The sequence below is a fragment of the Opisthocomus hoazin genome, chromosome 31, assembly GCF_030867145.1.
Source record: "Opisthocomus hoazin isolate bOpiHoa1 chromosome 31, bOpiHoa1.hap1, whole genome shotgun sequence".
Classification (NCBI taxonomy): domain Eukaryota; kingdom Metazoa; phylum Chordata; class Aves; order Opisthocomiformes; family Opisthocomidae; genus Opisthocomus; species Opisthocomus hoazin.
In genome coordinates, this window is record NC_134444.1 from 5,135,749 (window position 1) to 5,159,106 (window position 23,358).

Below are 23,358 nucleotides of genomic sequence, written 5' to 3' on the forward strand. Positions count from 1 at the left end.
TGGCACTGCTCCCATAGAGGCACAGAGACTGGGGCTGCTTGCTTGTCTTGCCACCTCAAACTTCAAACGTAGCCTGGGATTGGAGGGCGTCCCTGCCAGGCTCCTTTCGCAGCCCTGCTCCGAATACGTTAACGTCTGCAGCTAGCTGGCAGCCAGAAGGGACTAGCCTGGAAAGCTGTTGCTCAGCCTCATCTGCCCATGGCACTGCTCACACAGAGGCACAGAGATAGGGGCTGCTTGCTTGTCTTGCCACCTCAAACTTCAAACGTAGCCTGGGATTGGAGGGCGTCCCTACCAGGCTCCTTTCGCAGCCCTGCTCCGAATGCGCGAACGTCTGCAGCTAGCTGGCAGCCAGAAGGGACTAGCCTGGAAAGCTGTTGCTCAGCCTCCTCTGCCCATGGCACTGCTCGCACACAGGCACAGAGATAGGGGCTGCTTGCTTATCTTGCCACCTCAAACTACAAACGTAGCCTGGGATTGGAGGGGGTTCCTGCCAGGCTCCTTTCGCAGCCCTGCTCCGAATACGCGAACGTCTGCAGATAGCTGGCAGCCAGAAGGGACTAGCCTGGAAAGCTGTTGCTCAGCCTCATCTGCCCATGGCACTGCTCGCACAGAGGCACAGAGACTGGGGCTGCCTGCTTGTCTTACCACCTCAAACTTCAAACGTAGCCTGGGATTGGAGGGGGTCCCTGCCAGGCTCCTTTCGCAGCCCTGCTCCGAAAGTGCGAACGTCTGCAGATAGCTGGCAGCCAGAAGGGACTAGCCTGGAAAGCTGTTGCTCAGTCTCATCTGCCCATGGCACTGCTCGCACAGAGGCACAGAGACAGGGGCTGCTTGCTTGTCTTGCCACCTCAAACTTCAAACGTAGCCTAGGATTGGAGGGCATCACTGCCAGGCTCCTTTCGCAGCCCTGCTCCGAATACGCGAACGTCTGCAGATAGCTGGCAGCCAGAAGGGACTAGCCTGGAAAGCTGTTGCTCAGTCACATCTGCCCATGGCACTGCTCACATAGAGGCACAGAGACTGGGGCTGCTTGCTTGTCTTGCCACCTCAAACTTCAAACGTAACCTGGGATTGTAGGGCGTCCCTGACAGGCTCCTTTAGCAGCCCAGCTCTGAAAATGCGAACGTCTGCAGATAGCTGGCAGCCAGAAGGGACTAGCCTGGAAAGCTGTTGCTCAGCCTCATCTGCCCATGGCACTGCTTGCACAGAGGCACAGAGATAGGGGCTGCTTGCTTGTCTTACCACCTCAAACTTCAAACGTAGCCTGGGATTGGAGGGGGTCCCTGCCAGGCTCCTTTCGCAGCCCTGCTCCGAATACGCGAAGGTCTGCAGCTAACTGGCAGCCAGAAGGGACTAGCCTGGAAAGCTATTGCTCAGCCTCATCTGCCCATGGCACTGTTCGCACAGAGGCACAGAGATAGGGGCTGCTTGCTTGTCTTGCCACCTCAAACATCAAACATAGCCTGGGATTGGAGGGCGTTCCTGCCAGGCTCCTTTCGCAGCCCAGCTCTGAAAATGCGAACGTCTGCGGATAGATGGCAGCCAGAAGGGACTAGCCTGGAAAGCTGTTGCTCAGCCTCATCTGCCCATGGCACTGCTCGCACAGAGGCACAGAGATAGGGGCTGCTTGCTTGTCTTGCCACCTCAAACTTCATACGTAGCCTGGGATTGGAGGGGGTCCCTGCCAGGCTCCTTTCGCAGCCCTGCTCCGAATACGCGAAGGTCTGCAGCTAGCTGGCAACCAGAAGGGGCTAGCCTGGAAAGCTTTTGCTCAGCCTCATCTGCCCATGGTACTGCTCACACAGAGGCACAGAGATAGGGGCTGCTTGCTTGTCTTGCCACCTCAAACTTCGGAAGTATCCTAGGATTGGAGGGCATCACTGCCAGGCTCCTTTCGCAGCCCTGCTCCGAATACGCGAACGTCTGCAGATAGCTGGCAGCCAGAAGGGACTAGCCTGGAAAGCTGCTGCTCAGCCTCATCTGCCCATGGCACTGCTCACACAGAGGCACAGAGACAGGGGCTGCTTGCTTGTCTTGCCACCTCAAACTTCAAACGTAGCCTAGGATTGGAGGGCATCACTGCCAGGCTCCTTTCGCAGCCCTGCTCCGAATACGCGAACGTCTGCAGATAGCTGGCAGCCAGAAGGGACTAGCCTGGAAAGCTGCTGCTCAGCCTCATCTGCCCATGGCACTGCTCGCACAGAGGCACAGAGACTGGGGCTGCTTGCTTGTCTTGCCACCTCAAACTTCAAACGTAGCCTGTGATTGGATGGGGTCCCTGCCAGGCTCCTTTCGCAGCCCTGCTCCGAATACGTGAACGTCTGCAGCTAGCTGGCAGCCAGAAGGGACTAGCCTGGAAAGCTGTTGCTCAGCCTCATCTGCCCATGGCACTGCTCGCACAGAGGCACAGAGATAGGGGCTGCTTGCTTGTCTTGCCACCTCAAACTTCAAACGTAGCCTGGGATTCGATGGGGTCCCTGCCAGGCTCCTTTCGCAGCCCTGCTCCGAATACGCGAACGTCTGCAGATAGCTGGCAGCCAGAAGGGGCTAGCCTGGAAAGCTGTTGCTCAGCCTCATCTGCCCATGCAACTGCTCGCACAGAGGCACAGAGATAGGGGCTGCTTGCTTGTCTTGCCACCTCAAACTTCAAACGTAGCCTGGGATTGGAGGGGGTCCCTGCCAGGCTCCTTTCGCAGCCCTGCTTCGAATACGCGAACGTCTGCAGCAAGCTGGCAGGCAGAAGGGACTAGCCTGGAAAGCTGTTGCTCAGCCTCATCTGCCCATGGCACTGTTCGCACACAGGCACAGAGACTGGGGCTGCTTGCTTGTGTCTACACCTCAAACTTCAAACGTAGCCTGGGATTGGAGGGGGTTCCTGCCAGGCTCCTTTCGCAGCCCTGCTCCGAATGCGCGAACGTCTGCAGATAGCTGGCAGCCAGAAGGGGCTAGCCTGGAAAGCTGTTGCTCAGCCTCATCTGCCCATGGCACTGCTCGCACAGAGGCACAGAGATAGGGGCTGCTTGCTTGTCTTGCCACCTCAAACTTCAGACGTATCCTAGGATTGGAGGGCATCACTGCCAGGCTCCTTTCGCAGCCCTGCTCCGAATACGCGAACTTCTGCAGATAGCTGGCAGACAGAAGGGACTAGCTTGGAAAGCTGCTGCTCAGTCTCATCTGCCCATGGCACTGCTCACACAGAGGCACAGAGACTGGGGCTGCTTGCTTGTCTTGCCACCTCAAACTTCAAACGTATCCTGGGATTGGAGGGAGTCCCTGCCAGTTTCCTTTCGCAGCCCTGCTACGAATACGTGAACGTCTGCAGCTAACTGGCAGCCAGAAGGGACTAGCCTGGAAAGCTGCTGCTCAACCTCGTCTGTCCATGGCACTGCTCGCACACAGGCACAGAGACTGGGGCTGCTTGCTTGTCTTGCCACCTCAAACTTCAAACGTATCCTGGGTTTGGAGGGCGTCCCTGCCAGGCTCCTTTCGCAGCCCTGCTCCGAATACGTGAACGTCTGCAGCTAGCTGGCAGCCAGAAGGGGCTAGCCTGGAAAGCTGTTGCTCAGCCTCATCTGCCCATGGCACTGCTCGCACACAGGCACAGAGATAGGGGCTGCTTGCTTGTCTTGCCACCTCAAACTTCAAACGTAAGCTGGGATTGAAGGGCGTCCCTGCCAGGATCCTATCACAGCCCTGCTCCGAAAGTGCGAACGTCTGCGGATAGATGGCAGCCAGAAGGGACTAGCCTGGAAAGCTGTTGCTCAGCCTCCTCTGCCCATGGCACTGCTCGCCCAGAGGCACAGAGACTGGGGCTGCTTGCTTGTCTTGCCAGCTCAAACTTCAAACGTAGCCTGGGATTGGAGGGTGTCCCTGCCAGGCTCCTTTCGCAGCCCTGCTCCGAATACGCAAACGTCTGCAGCTACCTGACAGCCAGAAGGGACTAGCCTGGAAAGCTGTTGCTCAGCCTCATCTGCCCATGGCACTGCTTGCACAGAGGCACAGAGACTGGGGCTGCTTGCTTGTCTTGCCACCTCAAACTTCAAACGTAGCCTGGGATTGGAGGGCGTCCCTGCAAGGCTCCTTTAGCAGCCCAGCTCTGAAAATGCGAACGTCTGCAGATAGCTGGCAGTCAGAAGGGGCTAGCCTGGAAAGCTGTTGCTCAACCTCGTCTGCCCATGGCAGTGCTTGCACAGAGGCACAGAGACTGGGGCTGCTTGCTTGTCTTGCCACCTCAAACTTCAAACGTAGCCTGGGAAAGATGGTGTCCCAGCCAGGCTCCTTTCGCAGCCCTGCTCTTGAAATGCGAACGTCTGCAGATAGCTGGCAGCCAGAAGGGACTAGCCTGGAAAGCTGTTGCTCAGCCTCATCTGCCCATGGCACTGCTCGCACACAGGCACAGAGATAGGGGCTGCTTGCTTGTCTTGCCACCTCAAACTTCAAACGTAGCCTGGGATTGGAGGGCGTCCCTGCCAGGCTCCTTCAGCAGCCCAGAACTGAAAATGCGAACGTCTGCGGATAGATGGCAGCCAGAAGGGGCTAGCCTGGAAAGCTGCTGCTCAACCTCGTCTGTCCATGGCACTGCTCGCACACAGGCACAGAGACTGGGGCTGCTTGCTTGTCTTGCCACCTCAAACTTCAAATGTAGCCTGGGTTTGGAGGGCGTCCCTGCCAGGCTCCTTTCGCAGCCCTGCTCCGAATACGTGAACGTCTGCAGATAGCTGGCAGCCAGAAGGGGCTAGCCTGGAAAGCTGTTGCTCAGCCTCATCTGCCCATGGCACTGCTCGCACAGAGGCACAGAGATAGGGGCTGCTTGCTTGTCTTGCCACCTCAAACTTCAAACGTAGCCTGGGATTGGAGGGCGTTCCTGCCAGGCTCCTTTCGCAGCCCTGCTCCGAATACGCGAACGTCTGCAGATAGCTGGCAGCCAGAAGGGGCTAGCCTGCAAAGCTGCTGCTCAGTCTCATCTGCCCATGGCACTGCTCGCACAGAGGCACAGAGACTGGGGCTGCTTGCTTGTCTTGCCACCTCAAACTTCAAACGTAGCCTGGGATTGGACGGGGTTCCTGCCAGGCTCCTTTCGCAGCCCTGCTCCGAATACACGAAGGTCTGCAGGTAACTGGCAGCCAGAAGGGGCTATCCTGGAAAGCTGTTGCTCAGCCTCATCTGCCCATGGCACTGCTCCCAGAGAGGCACAGAGATAGGGGCTGCTTGCTTGTCTTGCCACCTCAAACTTCAAACTTAGCCTGGGATTGGAGGGGATCCCTGCCAGGCTCCTTTCGCAGCCCTGCTCCAAATACGCGAAGGTCTGCAGCTAACTGGCAGCCAGAAGGGACTAGCCTGGAAAGCTGTTGCTCAGCCTCATCTGCCCATGGCACTGCTCGCACAGAGGCACAGAGATAGGGGCTGCTTGCTTGTCTTGCCACCTCAAACTTCAAACGTAGCCTGGGATTGGAGGGCGTCCCTGCCAGGCTCCTTTCGCAGCCCTGCTCCGAATACGCGAACGTCTGCAGATAGCTGCCAGCCAGAAGGAACTAGCCTGGAAAGCTGTTGCTCAGCCTCATCTGCCCATGGCACTGCTCGCACAGAGGCACAGAGATAGGGGCTGCTTGAATGTCTTGCCACCTCAAACTTCAAACGTATCCTGGGATTGGAGGGAGTCCCTGCCAGGCTCCTTTAGCAGCCCAGCTCTGAAAAAGCGAACATCTGCGGATAGATGGCAGCCAGAAGGGACTAGCGTGCAAAGCTGTTGCTCAACCTCATCTGACCATGGCACTGCTCGCACAGAGGCACAGAGACTGGGGCTGCCTGCTTGTCTTGCCACCTCAAACTTCAAACGTAGCCTGGGATTGGAGGGCGTCCCTGCCAGGATCCTGTCGCAGCCCAGCTCTGAAAAGGCGAACGTCTGCAGATAAATGACAGCCAGAAGGGGCTAGCCTGGAAAGCTGTTGCTCAGCCTCATCTGCCCATGGCACTGCTCGCACACAGTCACAGAGATAGGGGCTGCTTGCTTGTCTTGCCACCTCAAACTTCAAACGTATCCCGGGATTGGAGGGCATCACTGCTAGGCTCCTTTCGCAGCCCTGCTCCGAATACGCGAACGTCTGCAGATAGCTGGCAGCCAGAAGGGACTAGCCTGGAAAGCTGTTGCTCATCCTCATCTGCCCATGGCACTGCTCGCACAGAGGCACAGAGATAGGGGCTGCTTGAATGTCTTGCCACCTCAAACTTCAAACGTATCCTGGGATTGGAGGGGGTCCCTGCCAGGCTCCTTTCGCAGCCCTGCTCCGAATACGCGAACGTCTGCAGATAGCTGGCAGCCAGAAGGGACTAGCCTGGAAAGCTGTTGCTCAGCCTCATCTGCCCATGGCAGTGCTCGCACAGAGGCACAGAGGCTGGGGCTGCTTGCTTGTCTTGCCACCTAAAACTTCTAACGTATCCCGGGACTGGAGGGAGTCCCTGCCAGGCTTCTTTCGCAGCCCTGCTCAGAACAGGTGAACGTCTGCAGATAGCTGGCAGCCAGAAGGGGCTAGCCTGGAAAGCTGTTGCTCAGCCTCATCTGCCCATGGCACTGCTCGCACAGAGGCACAGAGATAGGGGCTGCTTGCTTGTCTTGCCACCTCAAACTTCAAACGTAGCCTGGGATTGGAGGGGGTCCCTGCCAGGCTCCTTTCGCAGCCATGCTCCGAATGCGCGAACGTCTGCAGATAGCTGGCAGCCAGAAGGGGCTAGCCTGGAAAGCTCTTGCTCAGCCTCATCTGCCATGGCACTGCTCGCACAGAGGCACAGAGATAGGGGCTGCTTGCTTGTCTTGCCATCTCAAACTTCAAATGTAGCTTAGGGGGACCGTGCCGCGAGCCTCCGGCAGCCATGCTCCGAATACGCGAACGTCTGCAGATAGCTGGCAGCCAGAAGGGGCTAGCCTGGAAAGCTGTTGCTCAGCCTCATCTGCTCATGGCACTGCTCACACAGAGGCACAGAGACTGGGGCTGCTTGCTTGTCTTGCCACCTCAAACTTCAAACTTATCCCAGGATTGGAGGGGGTCCCTGCCAGGCTCCTTTCGCAGCCCTGCTACGAATACGCGAACGTCTGCAGATAGCTGGCAGCCAGAAGGGACTAGCCTGGAAAGCTGTTGCTCAGCCTCATCTGCCCATGGCACTGCTTGGACAGAGACACAGAGATAGGGGCTGCTTGCTTGTCTTGTAACCTCAAACTTCAAACGTATCCTGGGATTGGGGGGTCCCTGCCAGGCTCCTTTCGCAGCCCTGCTCTGAAAATGCGAACGTCTGCAGATAGCTGGCAGCCAGAAGGGGCTAGCCTGGAAAGCTGTTGCTCAGCCTCATCTGCCCATGGCACTGCTCGCACAGAGGCACAGAGACAGGGGCTGCTTGCTTGTCTTGCCCCCTCAAACTTCAAACGTAGCTTAAGGGGACCGTGCCGTGATCCTCCGGCAGCCCTGCTCTTAAAATGCGAACGTCTGCAGATAGCTGGCAGCCAGAAGGGACTAGTGTGGGTAGTTAAGGCTTGGCGGTCTGAAGATGTCAAGCTGTACGGAAAGGTAGTGTCCCCCCCCTCTCCTAATAGCCAATAGCGTTTAACCCGTGAAGTAAGCAGACGGAAGTGATGCTGTAAACCTAGGCTATATAACACTGTGTTATTTATCAATAATCGCCATTTGCCGTCCACCACATTGGTGTCTGCGTGCTGACGACCCGAGCGGCCGAGGGGTGGGTCGCTGAGCCGTCCCTGAACCAGGTCGCCACGCCAACGAAGGCGACACACCTGGCTGGAGGCAGGGCCCCTCTAATCCTGCTCAGAGAATTTGCTGCTCACCTGCTGTAAAAATGACTTGGAGGTCCCTTCCAGAGGATAGGAATCAAGATCAGACTGTCTACCTGGCCTGGAGAGCTGGCTGCTGGAAACTGGAGCGGCATTTTTCCTAACAGAATCCCCTTTGGTGATTGTTTTACCTCGCAACTCACGCAATTGTGCCTCTAGGATTGACGTGGGTTTTCCATCCCACTTCCTCGTGTTCTCTCCGTGGTCACGCAGGTAGAACCACAGGGTGCCCCGGGGTGTATAGCCTCTGTATTCTCTCTCCTGAGCAGAGAAACGTTTGCCCCTAATAGCTGAGACACTTGCCCATACAGGTGGGGAGTAGGACCTACTCTTTCATTTGCAGGACATCCCGAGCCAGTTTCTCCACGGCTGAGACAAGGGAGGAAGAGAGACTTTCCTCATATTGCCGGAGTCTGACAGCCACCTCATCCACTGTTGGTGCCTCTTTACCTTTCCAGTTTACAACTGCCAGTGAGTTGGCATATGAGGACGGTGCGCTCCTCACAAACTTCCTCCACATAGATGCTATGCACTGGACTTCATCTGGGTCTGTGGGTAACTGCTCATCGTCTGGTTCATAGTAAACCAGCTCGTGCACAGCTAATTCCCTCAAGTACTGAATACCCCTCTCCATATTGGTCCACTTGCCAGGATAGCATACAAAATCGTCACTGAAGGGGTACCTCTCCCTCACGCCTGACAGAAGTCTCCTCCAGAGGCTGAGGACTTGTTCCTTTTTCCCAATGGCCTTGTCAATGCTCCCTTCCCTGGCCAGGGATCCCAGCTGCTTGGTTTCCTTGCCCTCTAACTCCAAGCTGCTGGCCCCGTTATCCCAGCACCGCAGCAGCCAGGTGACAATGTGCTCGCCTGGGTGGCGGCTGAAGTCTTTCCGCATGTCTGGCAGCTCCCTCAGAGACAGGGACGGGGTGATGATCTCTGTCGCTATCTCCTGCAATGACCCTGGCTCGTTGTCATCCCTCCCGGCGCAATCTGCTCTCTTTGCGTCTTTCTTTAGTTTTACGGGGGCGACTGCTACCTGCACAGGTTGGTCACTGGGCTCAGTCACTGTGCCTGCAGCCAGAGCTTGGGCTGGAGCAGCTGCTGTGCTTGCCGGGGAAATCGAGACAGACCCTGCACTTGTGGAAGCGGCAGCGCCAGACGGGGGGGCTGTGACTGCCTGCTGGGCTGGAGGGGCTGCAGGACCAGCTGGGGGGACAGTGCCAGCTGCAGTGCCTGCAGCTTCACCTCCCCCCCTTTCCCCTTTAAGGCACTGAATCAGGTTGAACAGGGCTCGGTAGGCGTGGGCCAGACCCCAGCACGTTGCGGTGATTTGTGTCTCTCTGGAGTTCCCAGGGTGGCAGCACACTTTTTGCAGGTACTTCACTAGTTTGTCGGGATCCTGCACTTGTTCAGGGGTGAGTTTAAAAATTATCGGGGGTGTCCACTGCCCTAGGTACTTGCCCATGTTGTCCCACACACCCAGCCACTCTGAGCTATCCAGCCCCGGGGCAGGTCTCTGCAGGATGTTCTTAACGACTTGTTTAACCCTAAACAAGACCTGAAACCCATTCAGGAGGCAGAACAAAAGGAGAGTGCTGGCCTGATCATCCCACGGGTACTCAAAATTCTCAAAAGACGTTAGCACCAGCCTGAAGGAGAGAGGGGGGACAAAAGAGTGGGGCAAGGCATCCCCTCTGGTTTTCCCCACAGATTGGGTTTGATTATTCACAAATTCTAAGACATAGGATCCAAGGTATGGAAATGACCGCAGTGCCGCATGCAAATACAATCCTAATTTCATGCACAGTGGCGTTATCATGTCATAAGTCGACATCATACAGTATAGTAAAATCATCATCCTGATATTTTTCCCTGAGGTAACGAACAGCACCACAGGGAAAACATAGTGCAAGTACGGATTCAAAAACCACAGCCATCTGATCACAGACAGAAACATTTTTTACCAGCGCCTACTTAACTAACACAGTAAATGCATATAACAAAAAAAAAATTAACAAAAATCTAAGAAAGCTATTCTAACACACACTGCTCAGCCCTGCCGTTATCCCCGCCCCACGCTTGGGCACCATATTTAAATGTTCTGGTTTGGCTGCTGCCGGCAACAAAAGCACCACGCGGCCGCCCCTCCCCCCGCCGGGGTGCGGAGGAGAATGGAAAGAAACAGGCAGAAACTGGTGGGTCGGGATAAGGGCAGTTTAACAGAACAGCAAACAGAGGGAACAGGATCAACAACAATACGGAAAAGGGGATTACACAGAACAAACCCGCAGAACAGAGCCCGCAGAACAGAACCGCTCTCTCAGACCGCACCGCCGCTCTGCACTCCCGAGCCGCGAGTGAGTTCCCGCCGTGCCGCCCCCCCCCCCACCGGAACCCAGCATGATGGCACATGGTATGGAATAGCCGGCTCTGTTTGGCCAGGTTGGGGTTGGGTCAGCCCACCCGGCTGTGCCCCTTGCTGGATTCTGGTGAAAATTAACCCTGTCCTGGCCAAACCCAGGACATACTGATGGCTGCCTTTGCTGTTCTGTTAACTGTCCTTATTCTGACCCATGAGTTTTGCCATTTCTTCTTCCAGTTTTCCTCCTGACCCCAGCAGGGGGAGGGGCGATGGAAAGAATGCATGGTCCTTTATTGCCGGCTTATGCCAAACCACAACAGTCCTTTTGGTGCCCAACGTGGTGTTTGGATAATGGTATGGCTGACCAAAGTGTGTTAAAACAACTTTGTTATCATTTGTTATATGCATTTATTACAGGAGTTAAATAGTCACTGGTCAAAATGTTGCTGTCTTTGGTCACATGGTTGTGGTATGTAAACTCTTACTTGCTGTCTGTGTTCCCTGTGGTGCTGTTCTTGCCCTCTGGGAAAAGGATCAGGACCATGATTTTGTTGTACTGTGTCAGATTGACTTATGATAGGATAAGATCCCTGGGCATGAGGTTAGGTTTGTATATGTATACAGCATTGCGGTCATTTCCATACCTCAGATGCTATCGCTCAGAATTTATTAATAATCGAACCCAATCTATGGGGAAAACTAGGGGGTATGCTTTCCCCCACCCTTTCACCCCTCCTTTCTGCTTCAGGCTGGTCGCAACAGCTTTTGAGAATTTTGAGTATCCGAGGGATGTTCAAACCCACATGATCCTATTGCTATGTTTCCTGAATGGGTTTCAGGTCTTGTTTAGGGTTAAACAAGTTGTTAAAAATATCACCTAGAGATCTGCCCCAAGGCTGGATAGCTATGAGTGGTGCGGTGTGTCGAACATCACAGCCAAATGCCTAGGATGGTGGGCACCTCCGGTGCTTATGAACCTCACCCCTGAACAAGTGCAGAAACCTGACAAACTAGAGAAATATTTTGAAAATCACTGCAACGTGCTGGGGCCTGGCCCATGCCTGCTGAGCTATGTTTAGTGCTCTAAAGGGGTAGGGGAGCAAACAAAGAAACAGACACTGCAGATGTTCCAACCCCCACAAAAACCTCTTCAGCCACTCCAGCTGCTGCGGCTACTGCAGCCCCCGTGGCAGGCACGGTGGCTGCTCAAACCCCTGCAACAGGCTCTGCGGTTACCCCTGAAAACCAGCCCGTAATGGTATCAGTCGTCCCTACACAGAAAAAAAAATACACATTGATTCCACCCATAAGGGACAATGATGAAACAAGGCCATCACAAGAGCAGAAGTAGGAGGCAGAGCCAGAGACAGTCACCCGATCCCCAACCCTAAGTACGAGCAAGATATGTGGAAGGATTTCAGCTGTTGCCAAGGTGAGCACATTGTCACCTAGATGCTCAGATGCTGGGACAACAGTGCCAATAGCTTGGAAGAAGAGGTCAGGGAAGCCAAGCAGCTGGGATCTCTGGCCAGAGAAGGAGATGGTGACAAGGCCATTGCAAAAAAGACAATAAGCCCTCAGCCTCTGGAGACAACAAAGTGGAGATGCTCTGTGTTATCCAAGCAAGTGGACAACCACGGAGGGAGGTATCTAGTACCTGAGGGACATAGCCCTGTGGGAGCTGATGACAACAGGTTGGGCTGGACTGTCGATCTGCTCAAGGGTAGGAAGGCTCTGCAGAGGGATCTGGACAGGCTGTAGCAGTGGCACGAGGTCAGTTGTATAAGGTTCAACAAGGCCAAGTGTCAGGTTCTCCCCATGTGTCACAACAACTCCATGCAATGCTACAGGCTTGGGGAAGAGTGTCTGGAAAGTTGCCCAACAGAAAAGGACCTGGGGGTATTGGTGGACAGTCAGTGAACATGAGCCAGCAGTGTGCCCAGGTGGCCAAGAAGGCCAACGGCATCCTGGCTTGTATCAGGAATACTGTGGCCAGCAGGAGTAGGGAAGTAATCGTGCTCCTATACTTGGCACTGGTGAGGCTGCACCGGGAGTGCTGTGTTCAGTTTTGAGCCCTTCACTGCAAGAAGGACATTGAGGTGCTCGAGCATGTCCAGAGAAGAGCATCGAGGATGGTGAAGGGTCTAGAGAACAAGTCTTATGAGGAGTGGCTGAGGGACCTGGGGCTGTTTAGTCTGGAGAAGAGAAGGCTGTGGGGAGACCTTATCACTTTCTACAACTACTTGAAAGGAGGTTTTAATGAGGTGGGTGTTGGTCTCTTCTCCCAGGTAACTAGAGATAGGACAAGAGGAAATGGCATCAAATTGCATCAGGGGAGGTTTAGATTGAATATTAGGAAAAAATTCTTTACTGAAAGAGCGGTCAGACGTTGAAACAGACTGCCCAGGGAAGCGATAGAATCACCATCTCTGGAGGTGTCCAAAAAACATATAGACGTGGCACTTCAGGACATGGTTTGGTAGGCATGGTGGTGTTGGGTTGTCAGTTGGTCGTGATGATCTTAGAGGTCTTTTCCAACCTTAATGACTCTATTATTCTATGTTTCTAATATGACCTGAACAACACAAAGATAGCCACAGATCAAGATGAAGTCCAATGCACATGACTCAAGTTGGGGAAGTTTATGTGGAGCAAGCATGTACAGAGATCTGCAGGTCATATGTGTAGTATTCATAACTCTGGGGAGGTGTAGCGGATGTAGAAACAGCACTATTAAAAAAAAGATGCCAAAAAGATATCAAAAGCGAAGGAGGTTCCAAGATGAACTGGAAATGACTGCAGTGACAGGGGCAGTTTAATGCTGCTGAGAGACAGCTGGTAGAATCAGCTGCTTCAGTGCATCTTTGAGCTCCTGGTTCCTCATGCTGTAGATGAGGGGGTTTGCTGCTGGAGGCAAAACCGAGTACAGAAATGACACCACCAGGTCCAGGGTTGGGGAGGAGAAGGAGGGAGTTTTCAAGTAGGCAACCATGCCAGTGCTGATAAAGACAGAGACCACAACTAGATGAGGGAGGCACATGGAAAAGGATTTGTGCCGCCCCTGCTCAGAGGGGATCCTCAGCACAGCCCTGAAGATCTGCACATAAGAAAACACAATGAAAACAAAACATCCCAAATCTAAGCAGACAGTAACCACAATAAGCCCAGCTTCCCTAAGATAGGCATCTGAGCAGGAGAGCTGGAGAATCCGGGGGATTTCACAGAAGAACTGGTCCACAGCCTTGCCATGGCAGAGTGGGAGTGAAAAGGTGTTGGCAGTGTGCAGGAGAGCATAGAGGAACCCAGTGCCCCAGGCAGCTGCTGCCATGTGGACACAAGCTCTGCTGCCCAGGAGGGTCCCGTAGTGCAGGGGTTTGCAGATGGCCACATAGCGGTCATAGGCCATGATGGTGAGGATGGCATACTCAGAGGAGATGAACAAGAGAAAGTAAAAAACCTGTGCAGCACATCCCAAGTAGGAGATGGTCCTGGTGTCCCAGAGGGAACTGGTCATGGATTTGGGAACAATGGTTGAGATCAAGCCCAGGTCGAGGAGGGAGAGGTTGAGGAGGAAGAAGTACATGGGGGTGTGGAGGCGGTGGTCACAGGCTATGGCAGTCATGATGAGGCCGTTGGCCAGGAGGGCAGCCAGGTAGATGCCCAGGAAGAGCCAGAAGTGCAAGAGCTGAAGCTGCCGTGTGTCTGCGAAAGCCAGGAGGAGGAACTGGGTGATGGAGCTGCTGTTGGACATTGTCTGTGGGCATGTGGCACTGCCTTAGGAGGAAAAGATGGTGATAAATTAGGGCAGATTTATATGTGAAAAATCAAAGCTATTTCTAATACACATTTCTCCTGCTTCACAAATCTCCTATTTCTTTTGCAGACCTTGCTCAAATCAAAGACTGCAACCCTGGTTGGTGGTGGCTGAGTGTGCTGTGAGGAGCAGGGTCTTTGCCTGCTGCCTGCTGAGGAGTCAGCCCTGGTCTTTAACATTGTTTTCATGGATCCAACATTCAGCTTTGTCAGATTAAACTGGTCCTAACACAGAAGGCCTTGTGAGCATCTTCACTCCCAGTGCTAAAGAAGATGGATGGCAGAAGGCAGTTTGAGAAGCTTGGGGTTTCTTACAGCTCCCCCCATCTCAGCTGCAGAGTGTTCTTGGATGTCAGAACCCCTCAGCATTTCTGCTGCCCTCAGGGAGAGCAGAGTGAGTCCTGCAAGGCAGCAGGATTGCCTGTGGCTTAGTGCAGAGTGAGGGGAGATGGTCTGTCCCTCTCTGTTGTTCCCATTTATCCTAGGCTGGCACCTTTCTCTGGGCGAGGGTGATCACACTCGTATGTTACCCTGAAAAACCATCAGATACTGCTGAGAGCAGAGGGATCCAGTGCAGACCACAAAATGTCTCACACTTTCTATAGGTCTCAGCACCCCACTGGTAGCCAATCAAACACACGTGGCTCCTTTGACCAGGATTTCCTCAGTTGTAGAGGCTTTGCTTTCTCTATAGGGCTTTAAGATAAACCAGAGGTGCTACAGGACAGGTTTGCATCCTGCAGGGCAGCTCACAGCTCTAGGGGATACCCAAGTGTCCTAGTGATGGCATCTCAGTAATGGTCAGCTCATACCCCAGCCCCACAGACTGTATTGACCAGATCTCCACAAGTGCGAGGAAAGCTGAGACACTTGTTCCCATGGCCACAGCTCCATGAAAGGACCCACAAGATCAGTGTGTGACTCTGCAGCTGAAACTCCAACCCCAAGAGAGCCTGACAGCAGGAACAGCAAAATCACAACTATTACACAGACAAGTGGAGAGACAAGGAAAATATTTCTGAGGGTCTGGCTCAGAGAGGCAAGGGCAGAGGCAGGTGGGCACTCAGGACAGCGTTCCCCTGACCCAGCTGCCCTTGCCACCTCCCAGACCCCAACATTGCCGGGCAGCTGCTCTCAGCCCCTGTGCTCTGCAGAGGGAACTGGGCCCGTGGCTGGAGAGCTGCAGCACGGCTCTGCTGGAGCTCTGGCTGCAGAGGAAGGGGGTCACGCCTTGGACCCCATCACCCTGAGGGCAGAGGCTTTGCTGGGTGGGAGGGGAGCAGAGGGGGCTTGCTCAGGGAATAGGCTCTGCATTGGATGGGATGATAGAGAGTTCTCTGAATTCTCCACCCCAGAATGTCTGAAGTTATCATTTCCTCTTGTTCCATGACCATTTCCCTTCTGTCTGGATATTTTCCTGCTAGGAGGGATTTTTCTTTGTTAGGTCTTTCCCCATGAATGCTCACAGACTCCATCCCAACCTCTGTGCACTCACCTTGGCCCCACAGAAACCTGCCTCTCTGCAGGCCACTGGCTGGGCTCATGTTTCTGTTTGCAGGTGGAAAAGGACAGGTCAGATCAACCCTGATGGGTCCAGCAAAGGTGATGCTGGTGCTGTCCATAGGCAGAGGGGTGACTGAAAGCACTTTCGCAGGCTTCTGTCACACCTACTGATATCTCAGGGTTACAGCTCGAGAGTCTCAACGGCTTGTTCAAGCATTAAATCTTCTTTTCCATTTCTCCCCCCAAACCTCCCAAGAGCAGGAAACTGAAAACACAGACTTAGGAAAGCTGTTTATATTTATAATAATCCCTGCCTTGACCTTTGGCTTGAAAAGGAAAAGTCCTGGCATGATCCTTAGCTGTGAGCAGCCCTGACCCAGGCAGCACCCTCTTGACAGAAGGACAATCTCTTCTGCCAGGAGCTGATTCTTCCACCCGCTGCTTCTGCCTGCACTGCTGTGGGCAGCTCCCTGGGCAGGCAGAGTGCTGACCCTGGCAGGAGATAAAGTCCCTGCCCTGGCACACAGCCCCCCTTTGTTACAGGTTCCTTGCTAGGAAGGATGGATCTGGGCACCCCTTGTTGCTCACTCAGCTTCATACACAGCGATCATCCCCTCCTGAAGTCAGCTGACATGCCTTGTCCCTCTGATGATGCAGAAGGAAGGTGTGCTCCAAAGCACGTCCTTTTTCTCTATGCTCAAGAAACTGTGAGTCCTTCTGATTGATCCCAAAGGCTCTGGGATGTGCCAGCTTTAGGAGATCATTGAAGGAACAGCAGCTGCATTGCCCTGCAGCCAGAGACTTACCCTGGTAAAGGCTGTGGATATTTTTCTTCAGCTGAGCTCTCCTCTCTCCTCCCACCCCAGACTGTCTTTAAGCTCTCTCTTGCTCCCCTCCTCTCCCCTCAGTGCCTGCAGGCAGTGCCCTCAGCCCTGCTGGGCTTTGCAGAGGAGCTGCTCCTGGGCAGAGCTGTCTCTCTGCAGCACTGCCCACTTGCTATGATCTCCCTTCATCCGAGGAGCCCAGCCCAGCTCAGCAGCAGAGGACCAGCCCAAGGCATCTCTTTTTTTTCCCCCCTTTGGACTCCCTTGAGATGTTTTTGGGGCTCAGGGGAGCCTGGTGTGAAACAGGCTGAAGGAATCACTGATGTTCCCTCCCTCAGCTGGGGAGGGACACTTTTCTAGCTGTGTCATTTCTCCTGTCAAAGACAGAGCTGGGCCTGAGAATCGCCTTTCCTTTTCCCATCATTAGACACGACAACCAGACAGGGACAAGGATGGATCTCCTTTACCCCTGCTGCAGGAAGGGATCCAGCTGAATCATTCGAGGCATCCCATCCAGGGTTTGAAGTCCCTGGGCTAGAAGAGGACTCACCTCCCTCTCCTGCACACCACCAACCCACAGGAGGCGGGATTCCCCCTGCCTCACTTCACATGTGCACAAAACATGCACCTGCATGTGAGCTGCTAGTCTCAGCTGCCATGCTAATTAATGGAGATTGAGTGAGTTGTTCAGGTGGGAACACCTGGTGACATTCAAGGTGACACCAGAGTTTGCCCAAGATATGAGCAGGTGACTCCAGGCTCCAATGGAGCAAAGCTGAGAGGCAAGGCCACATCTGGGTTCACCATCTTGGAGCCTGATGGGGGATTCCTCTGGTAGATGGAAATGACAGCAGATGTTTATGTTCAGGATAAATAAAACCTTCCTTCTCCTTATGTCCACAGCACCTACAAGGGTAGTCAGCTGACCAAATGGAGCTAAGTCCTCGCTTCCTCTTCTCCATCAACTTTTTTTCCTAGATCTCCGTTGACTGTATTGGCAGTTCTTTCATGGACATCCCCCACTGCTTAACGTAATTCAGGGCAGCTTCCAAGTAGCCAAATACAGGCCTGTAGTGCTACATGAGATGCCCACGCAGTAGCATGACTGCATGTGGCTTCAGGGAGAGTACTTGACCTATGGGAAAGCCATTCCTGTTCAGAGTGGATGTGTGACAGACATCCCAGACAGTGTTACAGACAGATTTGATGCCCTTGCCCAAGCCTCCATGGCAACTCATGAAGATTTGGTTTCTGTTGGCCAGAAATGGAATCCCACCAGTGCAGTGAGGCACAGGCGAGGCCATCTTCATCCAGTTGATGCAGAGCAGTTCATGAACAGGAAGCTCATCACACTGGGGGCTGAAAGCATTTGGTTGCTCCCTAACTCTGCTAGTTCTTCTTTCAAGAATCATTTCCCCAGCCCCTTGATGATACAATCAAGGAACAGGTGAATGATTGTCACAGTCTTCCTGGATCACAGCATGTTCAAAGCCAAGGACATTTTCAGCAGCACCTTGTCCTCCTGGAGATCTACTGCACCTCAACCAGAGGACTTCAGGGGCTTCAGTGACACTACAGATAGAAAAACCTTCTATTGCCAGGGCTACAGAGCCCAGTCCTGCTTTCCTGGCCTTGCAGGAAGCAGGTTTTCCTCTCTTGATGCATTCTCATTGCCACCTGCCATCCCTTCCGGCACGTCTTTGGTCTCAAGCACAGCATTTTCACACTTCAGGTCCTGAACACTTGGTACCAGGTTTGCCTGTGACAAGTTTGAGCTTTGCACCAGTTCCAAGGCTGAGGTGCTGCAGCCCAACAGTGCACCTATGCCCTCAGCCTGGAGCACAGACAGGAGGAACTGGACTCCAATGTGACATCACAGAGTTTTGATATTGACGGAATGAATGACAAGGTGTGGTGGGACAGCTCACACTGCTCGTGTTCCTGCCATGGTGCATAGGGGCTTTTCAGGAGAAATGGGCCAGGAAGATTAGGAGGGGGATGCCATCCATGTGCAGGAGCTTGTGTTATGTATGGAGCTCCTCTATGGCATGTGCAACAGGTTGGTGAGCCCTTGTAGGTGAAGGTGAGAAGAGAGGTCTGTTAGTGTGACATCCTGGTAGGAGAAGAACCTGCAATCAGGATTAGAAAATGGAGAAAGGCTTATTTAGGCAACCCAAGGAAGCCTCCAGATCCGTGACCTCAGGTCTTATTGGGGACTTTAATGGCTCTGACACTCACTGGAAGGGGAGCATAGCAGGATGCCTACTGTCCAGCTGGTGTCTGGGGTCACTTGTGGGAACTTCTTTGCACAGGTGTCAGGCCAACAAAGGTGATGCTCATCTGAATCTGGTCCTTGCAAAAGAAGCTGTGCTGATAAGGGATGTGAAAACCAGTGTCAGCCTTGGCTGCAGTGAAATAGTGGGAGAAGATTTTGCGGGACATTTAGCGGTAGTCCCATGGGCAGCAACACTCAAGGGCAGCAGAGCTCAGTACAGCTGGTCTTTCAGAAAAGCGTGTTCCAAACACAAGACCTGGCCAGACCAATAAGCAGGAGAACAACCAGACACTTCAGGAGAGCAGCTTGGCAAAAGAAGGAACACATCAAGTGCCATAGAAAAAAGGAAGCATTCAGGAGGTGGGTGCAAGGGCTCAAAGAAAATTTAGAAATAGGGATGGCTTTAGGGAAACCAAAGCTTCCCTATTGGGGACCCTTTCAAGGGGTCCAGGGACATAAAGCAGAGCTGTTACTGCTGGAAGACAGCTTAAGACAAAAGTAAGGCTCCTGTGTGGCCACTGCTGCACTTAGTAAGAGCAGATGTAGATAGAACTTGGATAGTCTACATCCTCTTTCCCTTAGTCTGCCTCAGCAAGGTCTCCCAAACCCTTGTGCCTTGAGGCAGGGCTCTGGAGGGGAACAGGCAGTGATGGATGGGGATCAAGTCAGGTGTCACTCGAGCAGTGTCAATCCTTACTAGTCCATGGGGCTGGAGGGCTGGCATCCCAGGCAGCTGAGTGAGCAGGCCAGTGTCACAGGGAGGCCACTCTCCATCATCATTAGAAAGTCATGGAGACTGGGGAACTTCTTGTTGACTGGCAGCACCCAAACGTTGTATACAACTTTCACAAATGCCCGAAGGATGAGCAGGGCAACAGAAGGCTGTGCCCCTGAGCAGGTCTACTCACATGCCATTTTGAGGTGTCTGAAAAAAATGGTGGCTGGATTTACCCACAGCAGATTGTACCTGGCCTTCCTCTTTGCTTCCTCTGAAGAAAGGAGAGGATTTCTGGACATGGGAGAGCAGTGGTTCTGAAAGCCTTGCTGACCTCCTCTACCTGGAGGTCAGCACACCTTTCAGAACCACCTCCCATAATAATCAATATTAGGATATTATGGTCTGAATGGATTGGTAAGTAGATCAGTAAAAACCAGATGGACAGGCAGGCTTGGAGGTATGTAGTAAATATGTGGTAGGTGTCTAGCTTGTAGGGTTCTGCAATGGTCTATCGGGCAACCTGCCCTGTTTAACTGCTTTTAACAGAGTGATTTTTATAACCTTTGTAGAACAAGCCACATTAAGGAGAGCAGACACTACAGTGGAAGGCAGGGTTGCCACCCAAGGGACGTAGACAGTCCCGAGGGACATAGAGAGGCTGGAGTGATGGACCAATAGGAACTTCATGATATCAAATAAGAAAAAACTCAAAGTCCTTCCCCTAAAGTGGACTAAGGCCATGCAGTGCCACAGGGCAAGGAAGGCCAAGGTGGGTCCTTGAGTTGTCTTAGGCAAAACATGAGCCATTAGCAAAGGCAGCCAACAGCATCCTGGGCTGAATGAGCAGCAGCACAGCCAGGGGAAGTGATGCTCTCTCTCTGCTTACCACTTGTCTCACCACATCAGGAGCAGGTGCCAAGGTTTTCGTGCCCTGCAATGCCAGAGAGACTTTAGCAAAGTGAAACCAGTTCAGTAAAGGTCCGCAAAGATGATCAGGGCTGGAGTACTTGCCCTGTTAGGAGAGGCTGAGGGAGCTGGGCTTGTTCGACCTGGAGAACGGAGGGTTCTGAGGGTGTGGATGTAACAGACTTGCACTGCCTGTATTCAGGTTTCCAGGAAATCACTGTTGTGCAAGACAGGAGCACAGGAGGTAAGGAGCTAAAGCACGGGAGGCTCAGGCTCAAAACAGGGAGAAAATATTTCACTATGATGGCACTAAGACATGGGAAGCGATTTCCTGGAGATTGCGTGCTGCCTCCATGCCTGGACCTTTCTCAGACTCATCTGGATAAAACCGTGAGCAACCTGCTGTGGCCCTACTTTGGCTAGGATGTTTCCTATAGATATCTAGCAAAGTCTGTTCCAGCCTAAACGACACTTTAATTCCTCACCCTTCATCTTCTCAGCATTAGAGAAAGCACTCAGGTTCCCTCTAACTGCGGAAATAATTCATGGCAGCTTCAAGGTAGCATCAGAGGCACCCCAAACAGCCCCAGTGATACCCCTGGCCTCATCTTTAATTTGCTGGTTCCTATTTTCTCTGTCTCAAATTCATCACTGTTATCATTCTCATACCTTCAATGGAGTCCAGCTTAGGCCGGCTGGCTGCGATGGAGTTATTTTTCTTCATAGCAGCCCATACGGTTCCATGTTTCTGATTTGTGACTAAAGCAGTGTTGACAACACATCCGTGGTTTAGTTATTGCTGAACAGTGCTTACACAACATGACATCTGTTCTGTTTCTGACACTGCCCTGCCAATATATAGGTTAGGCTTGGGCAAGAAGCTGGGAGGAGACACAGTCAGGAGAGCTGACCCCCAATGTCCAAAGAGATATTCCACAGTGCAGGATATCACACTTAGCAGTGAAACCCCAGGGGAAGGAACAAGAAGGGGGGAATGTTTGTGGTTATGACCTTCGTCTCCCCAGGTCACCATTCTGCGTGATGAAGGCCTAAAAGCTTTCCTGGAACTAGCTAAACATTTCCCTGCCAATGGGATGTAGTGAATGAATTCCTTTTTTTTTGCTTTGCTTGTGAATGCAGCTTTTCCTCACTTTTTAACAGTTCTTCATTTCAAACAATGAGGTTTTCTTACTTTTACCTTTCCGGTTCTCTTCCCCATGCTTAGCTTATCATAAGCTGGGACAAAAGCCTCTTTCAAGCCAACCTAAACTATGTGGACAGTAGGAGTGAAGCAAAGGGGCTGAGGATGAAGTGCTTCATTTGGGGGTGGACGCAGACCCCGGAGTCCTCGTGATGTGCGGGCTTTAATTAACTTGAGTTAAAGGAGGGGGATTTTTTTCTACTGCTAAGCATTAAAGGTTCTAGAACCTATGTGGATTGTTTTGCCTTTATCGACCTTCCAACTATGCATCGAATACTTCCATTCTGATTCAGGTAATTGCAGTTACCTCTTGTCATATATGATGACAGTTGCTAAATTCATTCCTGCTAAGTCTTTTCCCATAATTCCTGTATATCCAAAATAGGCCCTTGACCAAGGCCATTCCCAAGTATCAACTCCCATGGGTTTCAGCACAGTCACCACCCACATTATTGCAAAGGTTCTTAACTTATCTTGGTTAGTCCACATTAGCGCCTTTGGATGCGGAGCTTCAGGGGTCCAGTGGACGTTGTTTTTCATTGCTGCTGAGGAGCTTTCTTCACCCTTGTATGATGGATCCAGGATGTCCGCTCCTTAATCTTAACTGCTGCGTGGGATGTCAGCAGCACTTGGAATGGTCCTTCCCATTTCAGTTCTAGTGGAGAATCTGATCTGTAGTGCTTACCGCATATCCTGCCTTGCAGACACCTTGTCGAACGAAGCTACTTCCGTCCGTGTGCCAGGAACCTTCAGCGTCCTCCAGTGGCTCCTCTTTTAGGTCGGGCCGGCTGGAATAGACTGCTTCAATCATTTCCAAGCAGTCATGCGATACTGGTTGCCCTGTGGTCCCGCTGAGGAAAGATGCTGGATTAACTATGTTAGTAACCACTATTTCCACACCATCCTTCTCTACCAGGATAGCTTGATATTTAAGAAACCTTTGTGGTGAGAGCCAGTGTCCTCCCTTCACCTCTAATACTGCTGATATGGTACAAGATACCAGTACTGTAATCTGGCGGCCTAGTGAAAATTGACGTGCTGCTTGAATGTTCAGCACTACTGCTGCTACTGCCCTCAGGCAGCTAGGCCAACCCTTGTGTACTTCATCAAGTTGTTTGGAGCAGTATGCCACTGCCTTCCAATATGGCCCCAGATTTTGGGTTAGGATTCCTAGCGCTATTCCCTGCTTTTCATGAGAGAACAGCCAGAAGGGCTTAGTAGTGTCTGGTAATCCCAAAGCAGGGGTGTCCATCAGCTTTTTCTTTAGCTGTTGGAACACTCTTTCTGCTTCCTCATTCCAGATGAGGGTTTTTTAAGGAGATTTTAATAGTTCATAGAGCGGTTTTACCAAGAGTCCGTAATTATATATCCATAGGTGACATCATCCTGTCATTCCCAGGAACGTGCTTTAAGTGCCTGTGGTCAAGGGGTCTGACAGATTGCCTCCTTCCTCGTTCTCCCCAATGTTCGTTGGCGCGCAGCTATCTCATACCCGAGGTAGGTTACTTGCCATTGAGCTATTTGGACTTTCTGTGGAGAAACTTGATAGCCATGAAGTCCAAGGAAATTTAGCAGACTGATTGTTCATATTATACAGAGTTCTTTCGATTTGGTGGCTATTAATAGATCATCTACATATTGTAATATTGTTCCTGCTCCATAGGGTTGCTCCCATTGTTCCAAGTCTTAGGTAATTGATTTCCGAAAAGAGTGGGGCTATTCTTAAACCCCTAGGGTAACACAGTCCATGTCAGCTGTGTCTTTCTTCCAGAGTCTGGGTTTTCCCATTCATATGCAAACAACAACTGGCTTTCTAGACTTCATGGGAGGAAAAAAAAGGCGTCTTTCAAGTCCAGGATGGTAAAACAGGCCAGTTCAGGTATCAGTTTTGTTAATAATGTGTATGGGTTTGCCAC

The 23,358-nt window shown here is 52.5% G+C and overlaps 1 protein-coding gene across 1 annotated transcript; it reads right to left on the reverse strand.

Moving 5' to 3' along the window:
- Positions 1–11,463: 11,463 nt before the first annotated feature.
- Positions 11,464–13,953, reverse strand: LOC104337221 (olfactory receptor 14A16). The gene is given in 5 exon segments (XM_009943117.2): positions 11,464–11,473; positions 11,860–11,915; positions 11,973–12,095; positions 12,866–13,042; positions 13,045–13,953. Coding segments are annotated over 5 exon segments (1,275 nt in total).
- Positions 13,954–23,358: the final 9,405 nt, after the last annotated feature.